This window comes from Pelecanus crispus, chromosome 7 (genome assembly GCF_030463565.1).
Source record: "Pelecanus crispus isolate bPelCri1 chromosome 7, bPelCri1.pri, whole genome shotgun sequence".
Lineage (NCBI taxonomy): Eukaryota > Metazoa > Chordata > Aves > Pelecaniformes > Pelecanidae > Pelecanus > Pelecanus crispus.
In genome coordinates, this window is record NC_134649.1 from 23,882,906 (window position 1) to 23,892,147 (window position 9,242).

At 40.3% G+C, this 9,242-nt stretch overlaps 1 protein-coding gene across 1 annotated transcript in view; it reads right to left on the minus strand.

Moving 5' to 3' along the window:
* BBS4 (Bardet-Biedl syndrome 4) overlaps positions 1-8,737 on the minus strand; it is a 42,988-nt gene extending 34,251 nt beyond the window's left edge. Inside the window, 1 exon segment of the mRNA XM_075714315.1 lies at positions 8,578-8,737. Within this exon segment, the coding sequence (XP_075570430.1) occupies positions 8,578-8,737 (160 nt within the window).
* Positions 8,738-9,242: the final 505 nt, after the last annotated feature.

A 9,242-nucleotide genomic window follows, 5' to 3' on the forward strand; every position in this document is an offset into this window, starting at 1 on the left:
TGTTGAGAAATATGAATAAACCGGTGAATAAATGACAGCACTTCTGCAGCATCTGTTATGCAGTTTAAAATGTCTGCAGCAAAGGGGACACAGACCCTGGAAGGAGTGAATGACCAAGTCTCTTTGTTACACAGAAGCTGTAAAGCTGCTCATGAGACAAGAAACCTCACTTCAATTTCTATTACAAAGCTGGAAAAGTCAAGTAAGCAGGCTCCCCAAAGGCAGCCACTACATGCCCATCCATCATTTTTGGCTGTACAGCTTGAAAGACATGAGAGCCAGTATCTCCCAGACAACGCTCGCTCCAGCAAGCAGGATGGGCAGCAGCCATGCTCTGGCCATGAAAGTGTTGCAGTATACGTGCTTGGTAACTCTGAAAAAGCAAGACCTCAAGCACTGGGGGACCCAAAATGTCCTCTTGACGAGCAAGTATTGTCTTTTAAGAGACTTTAATACATAATGCATGGTTTGAGTATGACACAGAAAAACCTTGCAGCATCAGGGAATTTATCTATGGGATTTGACAGCTGAAGATAAACACGACAACTGGCTATACACTGAATAACGGAGATATCTTTTATTTAAAAAGCCCTCAGTGAGCTGTTCCTTTTTCAGTGAGTCCCATCATTCCAGTGCAATGGATGATGTTGGAGAGCTGGTCTAAAGCCAACGTGCAATTATGTCACTAAAGACTCAAAGGCTCAAATTCAGGTTCCACAAACAACATTAATTCTGACATTCTTGAGTAGGATGCATCTCCTTTAACTTAAGTGTCTGAAAATTAAGGCATCTGAGTTATTTGCCTTGGGCTGTCTTTAAGGTAAAGGAGCGGAATATGCATCCTCAGGGAGTGATTAATCGTATCCCAAGATAGGTAGCTGGGAGAGGTCAGAGGAATGGCATTAGACAGGCTTTCCACTGACTAAATATGGAGCACAGGTGATCTGCTGAGACTTGTTCTACGTCAGAGAGAACTCAATTCAGAAGGATGAATCCCACTCTTCCTAAATTTGTTACTTAGTATTTTTATAAAATCATTTTTAAATTCACAATAGGAGATGCCATTTTATCTGTAAGCAGCATGACAACAGACAAACAGGAAGTTGAATGCTCTAAAATACAAAAGAAACTTGCCTAGCACCAAGGACTTTCAAAGGAACTTAAAAAAATAAATTTACCATAAATGTGATCCGAAAGTAACATGTTGCAATTGTACGGTTAGATCCTCTAAAGCTGAGCTATTGTACTTCACCCCCTCCTGATCCTAATCCAGTGTAATATATTTCTTAATTATCAAATTAGCAAAAGACACTCAGATTATACTCGCTTTCTACAAGAGGTGGCACTTCTATGGCACTTCTCATCGCCTAATTAAGTTTGCAGCAGGATTAAGAAGCAGATACAGATTTTCCTCTTTACAGAGAGGAAATGAAGTAGGTTGACAACTGCCAAAAGACATAAAGCTAGAACTGAAACTATGAGTCTTACAATTTAAAAATTAGCACTGAAATTTTACAGTGATACTAGACAGAAAAACACACCTGCTATGCTGTCTGCAAAGGATTCCCTGTTCCTCTAATCACAGATATTAATGTACACACACAAGAGGGCAGAGCTGTGCTAGCACATTCAAACCTAAATATTTCCAGTTCTTTGTGGTGCAGGGATTACTGGGCTGTTATTTTGGGGAGAAGAGGATGAAATGAAGTATATTATACAATTTAATTACCCCAAAATGATAATTTTTTTAATCTCACTATTCAAAACTAACAGCTCTATCAGATCCTGAACAAAATACACACAGCACTACCCACTTATTGCAGAGAGGTGAAAATATCAGATTCTCTTACATAAAACAATGAGGTACTTACCAACTTAACTATGTTATCTAGAAACCATTTTCTTCCCACAAGGCTGTAGGTTCAAATGGGCTAAAAAGTCTAGCTTGCACATGGCCAAATGGAAACAATTTGGTATGTACAGATACGGGAACTGCATTTCCTCCCCCGGCCCCTGCCTCCCCCGACATTTCCACTAATGTCTTTTCTTTTTGACACACTTAAAAGTATTAATTAATTTAACTCAAGGGGGTTGTTTTTTATCTGGGTTTCTCAGGCAGCTTCACTGTTAAAAGTTCAAAGGCAGCTTTGAAGCTGGCTCAAAGAATGGATTTATATTGATTTAAGGAAATGTATCAGGAATTCAGAAATTATCAGCTCTGAAAGTGCACAGAATCAGCTCCTCAGGGTACTAAAAAGTTCTTGCCCCTCAGAGTGCTTGAGTCATTAAAATACTTGCAGGATCCCTTGAAATATCTACAGGAGCAGGAGGGATCGCCATCGCTTCATCTGTATGAGCAGGAGCCGCCCGGAGAGATAGCAAGATGCATTTTCACAGGCCAGATCATCAGAAGCCACTTATCTACTTCTACATAATCTGAAAGTTATTTATTATCTAACAGTCCCATTTTGAGATTGCTTATTGTCATGAGCACTTCCCAAACAAAGTCAATACCAGATAAAGGGAGCTTTACTGCCCATCAAAACAGCACGTGCAATTATTTTTTATCAGAATCCATTGACTACACCCTTGGCTTCAAGGATGAGCACCCACATGAAAAGGATGGCACTATCAGTATTTCAGCTAGATACTGACATGGGGTTTAGCTGGACAAGAATAACATACACTGCTTTGGATTATTTCAAAACTCAATTAAACAAAAGAAACTATCTTGGTAAAACGCAAAATACCGTGTCATTGTCATCTATCCAAAACACAGGTTTCTGTGAGGTAAAAGTGTGGTAACTTTGAGCCGCAAAGAATAATACCCTCATTACCGCAGAGTTTAAGAACAGGATACAACCACAGCTTTAAAACACATATTTACATTACACACTTCCCTATTTCTATTATCTAATTCATCTGCAATAGCCAAATCTGATGGAATTTTGCTATTACTTACAAAGGGACACAGAGCACTTGTGTGTTTATCACTGATAAAACAGTTCATCAGCTGTTTTAATCTCGGGTCAGTAACTTACTTTGTCTCTGAAATGGAAAATGTAGTAAGAGCAGAGAGAACTTCATTTCTTCGCTTTCAGTGACTCGCCATGGCCTTACAAGACATTTTTGCTAGTTATGCTCATAATCATATAAGACAGAAGTGGAACTTGCGTAAAAAAAAAGATGAAGACTCGCAAGCCTTGAAACATCCAGACACCTGGTCTATTTTACAGAAGTACTCTGATGTGAAGCATTGAGTATGTTAAAATGCCCAACAGGCAGACCTGACCACAAGGTATGCTAAAGTTTCTCCCTATAAAATTTCTCCCGTATATCTTGCCTGCAACCTTCAGTACAATCTTTAGGAGCACTCAAACAGGCCATGTAGTACATTGCAATACATGCATTTATACAATATTTTGCATTTAATGTCTCCAAATCTTTTGTTAACTGAAAGCCTGCAGCATCAAATCCTGTCATTGAATATTAGACTAATCTTATGGTTGATAAATAGAAAGAAACAAAAGTCAAAGCTCTTTGCCAAAGGTCACAGTTAAACCAAGGCAGAATTCCTTGCTTCAAACCTTAGAAAAAACATATCTACAAAGTATCAAAAAAATATCCCAGTGCCCAGGACTGGGGAGAACACTTAATCCCTTTTACAGTTCACAAGGGGAAGATTTTTGCTTTGAAAATTATCTACCTGACCCTTCCTTGGGGAAACATGGACGTGGTTGGTAACAACTCAGAATTCTCCTTCTTCACAGTGACTCAAGCAAAATCTATTTTATTTTGCTTCAGTGTATTTATTATAATATATATTTTTTTAGGATTCTACCCTGTTATTAAAAAGCCATCACTGTATTTCAGAAATTCTGAGGTCTAATATTTGTGTAGAAATCCAAATGCATTTAAAATTCTTTCATTAACCTCTGAACTGTTATCAGACTAACATGAGCCCAGAACTTCCTTTCTAAATATTTTTTTCCACGATAAAGGGAAATAAATTCAAGTTATGTTCCACAAAAATCAACAATACAAGCTGGTAAAAGTGCTTCTCTGTTACAGTACTATCAGTTACTATAAAATGGTTTGATTGGCCTGTGTGGCAAAAGGAAAGCAGAAAGATGGGAGGCAGCCTATTTCAATTCAAAACCAGTAAAGCATTTTGGAAAACATCTGATTAATTTAAAATGCAGCAGGGAGATTAAAACCCTATCTCAGCAGGCTGATATAACTCTACATCGCTTCAAGGAACAGAGCTCCCTTTATTCTACCCTCAATTGCTTGGGGACAAAATATCAACACGGGGAGAGTTATGGATCTTGATGTAGCAACAAAGGGAATTGATTTTCAGAGCAGCTCTCCCCACAGGGGGTAAAGGACAAAATAATGAATGGTTTTAGCTACTAACGTGTCAGCTCTTGAATAATGGGTGTCACCAAGTGCAGCTACAAGATACTCCAAGGGGTTTGCCTTCTGCCGGTCCCTTTAATTTAGATTGCTAGATGTAGAGATTTCTAACCTGGCTGCTGTGTACAACGCCTTTGCCCACCACCACCACAATCTGCTCCAGACCCTTTATATGCTTGTTGAATACTCATCATCTTCCCTTTGGGCTGACCTGCCTGCAAGACAGACTCTCTTAAATCCCAACCTTTTGGGCTTTTGCAACCTAAAAGCCACATGATGGATCAGCCCTGACAGCAGCTAATTCAAGAGCAAATTCTGCCTCTTAACTCAAAGTTATTCTTGTTTAAGAGCCATAAAACCATATAGTATATATGGAATAGCCCTTTGGTCAGTTTGGATCAACTATTCTGGCTGTGCCCCCTCCCAGTTTCTTCTGCACCTGGCAGAGCATGGGAAGCTGAAAAGTCCTTGACTAGCATGAGCAGTACTCAGCAACAACTAAAACATCAGCGTGTTATCAACATTCTTCTCCTACTAAATCCAAAACACAGCACTAAGTCTGCTACTAGGAAGAAAACTAACTCTATCCCAGCCGAAACCAGGACACTGACCAAAGGTCTATTCCATACCATATGACATCATGCTCAGTATATAAACTGGGGGGGTTGGCCGGGGAGCAGCGATCGCTGCTCAGGAGCTGCCTGGGTATCGGTCGGCAGGTGGTGAGCAATTGCATTGTGCATCACTTGCTTTGTATATTATTATTGTTATTATCATTATTATATTGTTATTATTATCATTACTATTTTACTTTATTTCAATTATTGAACTGTTCTTATCTCAACCCAGGAGTGTTTCTCACTCTTACTCCTCCAATTCTCTCCCCCATCCCATCAGGGTAGGGGGAGTGAGAGAGCGGCTGTGTGGTGCTTAGTTGCTGGCTGGGGCTAAACCACAACACTTGGTCATACTCTACTGCATTTGTGTACAACACCACTGTTTAGTTATTACAATGCATGCTCTATTTGGGCACAAATTTTATCCACACCAAACTGTTCACAGGAGAGGGGCCCTACGCTGTTACACCATATGGTCTCTGTATTTCATAGACCTGCTTGCACTAATGTTGGTTTCAGTATCTCTCTTGCATCCTACTCAAAAATACAATGCAAATATTGAAAGGCAAATTGCTGCAACAGGAAGTTACCCTTCACTGTTTAAAAATGTCAGTTTAAAATAAGTTTAGCAGCACTCTTCTGTTCAAACAGAACTGGTGTAGATTTGCCTGGCTCCTTGAAGTTCACCATAATTCTCCTCAGCCAAACTAAAAAGGATGAGAGACTTCATTAAAATATTCTAGAAAAATCTTATTTAAAAAAAACCCAACCTGTCACAAGAAGAAGATGCTATTCTTTCCTGCCAAACTCCACAAAAGCATATACAACATCACCTTCGTTCTATCCCCTCCTCTCTTACATCCCCCCAGCATCACACTCACACACAAAGGACACAGTTATATCACTCCCTATTACAAATCTTTTTGCTGCCCTCATTTCCTAGAGATTAACGATCAAGCAGCTCAAATCAGCTTTTGCCCACTGCACTAAAGGCAAGAGTCAAATGTAAAATGGCAAAGCACAAAGGCTTCCAAAGCATTTCATTTCAGAACTACCCAACGTGTGCCAGGTACTGGAGATGCTTCAGTTTACCTTAAGAGACATAAAACAGAATTATGTAAGTCACGGGCTAGATCTTTTTTTTTCTTCATCGTAGTTAATTTTGAGTCAAGGGTCATATCAGTATAAAAGGGAGATCCAGAGCCATGAATAACTGGATTTCATTTACTACTTTCTCCTCTCTGGCATGCAGCTGTGTGAACACCAACACCAAACAAAGGAGGTGGAACATTGGCTGGTGACAGAGACAAACCAATTCTTTCACACGACCTTTGGCCAGCCTCGGACTTGCAGCCTTAAAACCTGAAGGAGCGTTGGTGGCTCTTTTCAAAGAAGCATCCAGCTGTGTTTCAGGACTGGTAATGCAAAATGCTGAGTAGGAGAGAAAATAACTCCTTGGCAGCCACAAACAAGCTTTATCAAACAGGAGGCAGGATCTGGAGAAGCAGTCCCATTAAGAAAGTTGCAACTGCCACAGTTCATTCTCACAAACAATCAATATTAAATTGTGCACACTTAGAAGCAGGAAGGCACTTGACGGACAGTTTAACAAGCAGGCTGACAGAGGCACGACAGCTTCTACCCAACACACCTCCGCAGCTTGTTTGTAAGGCTGATGGCCCCATCTTTCTTTTTCAGCTATTCTGTTCACTCATGAATTATGCGGAGTTGATTTAATAGACCTCAGCCCAACAGGAAAGAGTGCTGGAGTGATAGTCCATCTCTTGGCAAACACCATCAGCCTGATCCCTTTACAGATGTTTTATTTAGAGAACTGCAAGTGCATGCTGTTCTGTAAAAACAGATAGAAGATGCAGCCTCCCAACCCACACAGTCAGCGCAAATATCACAGATGGGACATGCATAACAAGGCAGAACAAGGTGGGGGTTACTGAGGACAAGGAGATCAGAGTCATAATCTTTACAGAAAAGGATGCAGATGGACCATCTCGCTAAGGAGTGGATCAGTGCCTCCACAGAAGGCATGCTAATCGGTTCAAAGTAACAGCAATCCTTGCTCTAAAAGAGTTGACAGTCAAGATAAGAGTAAACTTTGGGTTTATTTTTACTTGCATACAGGCCTGAAGCAGTAGCAATCTTCCTCTCAGCTCTGGGCAATGTATAAAAGAGGCTTGCACTTGTGCAAGCCAATGGCTGTAGGTCTGCTGAAACAGCAAGCACCGTCTCCAGGACAGCCATATTCTGCTCAAGTGCTGGAATTCTGCTGCCAGGAATTGGGACTACGTGATGTTAGCCTGACCTCCCCAAAACAAAAACAAAGTGGCTCTTCCAGCTTCCCAGTGCCTGCATCCAAGATGAAGAACTTCACCTTTAGGCAGAAACTATGATGTAGTATCCAGTTGCCAAACAAGCTCCTTTTTAATGCCAGCATTATCACCATAGCAGTCTCCATCACAAGGAATTTAGAAATAATGGCAGATTTCCTCCCAAAGCGTACTCTGACAGGCACATCACACATTCAGGGTAGAAAATGTCCAAAGTACAGTGCTCCCCAACTCAGCTTCCCTGAATTAAAAGGTAAGGGAAAAGGAGGACTGCTTCTGACTGGCACTGTAAGTATGTTGGGGTTCTAGCAACACTACAGAGTTCACTCTTAACTATAATCTGAATTGATGGGGCCCTCTGGACACTTGAGAAAGGGAAATCCACAAAAAAACCCCCAAACCTCACCTTAGGCAGGCACAAAAGTCTCTACAGTGAACAGATCCATACTAGGAATGTGGGCACAGCACAGTACCACAGAGAAGGAAATGCTCATCATGTGTGCTGGGACAAGTCACATCACAAGAGCGAGGGAAGAGGGGAAAGGAGAGGCTGCAACATCAAATTGTGCTGCTGGCTTTACCGGACCCCTTACAAAATATTTAGTCAAACATTTTGAACAGGTAACTGAAATTGTTCCTGTTCCAGCTCAGAGTCAAACAAGATTTCAAAACAACTCAGACTGAGTTAAGTAATTTTCACTTTCAGTATTAAAAAAAAAAACCAAAACCAAACAAACTATAGTTAAAACCAGTTACAACATAACTGGTTTCATCTCACTTGCACATCTCTTTTTCTTCAAAACTTAGAAAATATGACATGAAAAATCAATGAGACATGATGTCATTTTCCCAAGATCATTTCTACAGCAAGACATTAAACCAAAGAACCTAAAATGAACAAACTCCTCTTATTATTTAAGAGGATAAATGAGTATCAAACTCATTAGCAGCCCAACAAGCATGTACATAATAAAATCAACAGTCTCAGATTATAAGCAAACATGATGCAGGCTATAGGTACAGTAAGTCAGCCAGCCATTAATGGCACTGAGCTAGTGATCATACAGATCCAGCTTACAGTCTAGATAGTCTCATCTTTTCCCAGTGGACATTTATTTCTTACTAGACAGCTGCACACACTATAAAGAAATGTTAAAAATCAACCAGCCTAAGAAACACAATCATATCTTCAAAAAAACCTTTTTTAGGATGGGGTTTTGGAGGTTCTGTAGCTGCTGGCAATGAAGAAACCTGAAAAGACAGAAAAGAGGAGCATTAGATACACCAGGCAAGGTTTCTTCAAGATCTATTCCACAAAATAATCAGAAAGGACAACTGGCAAATCCCAAAAGAGGGCATAAAAATAGCAACATTGATGCTAGACAAACTCTGCCCTGCCAAGCACTGCTCTTCGCTAGCCATAGCTAGGCAGAGATTTCTGTTCACCATGTGGATTAAATAAACCCACTCATTTTACAGTACATTCCTGTTCCGTAGGCTCACTGCCATTTACTAAGATTCTAGAAAGTGTTCATTACCTTGTAAAAAACCAAAACTCAAGCATTTAAGATGCTAATTAGAGATCACAGAGGAAAATGTCAAAAGCATTTCTTATAAAACATTTATGAAGTTAATTAGAACAAGTCATTCCTGGGGAACCGTCAGAGTCCACAGGTGCACGAGTGCAGCAACGTCCCATTGCATGGCGGGCAACAAACCTCGACCTGCAAATATTGCCCAGAGCTCACAAGCAGGTACCCAGTCCATGGAAAAGAAATGCATTTGATACTTTTTTTCCTTACTTTGCATCAAAAATCAAGCCTTCACAGAAGAGAAACATGATTACACAGGGAAGCATTTTTCT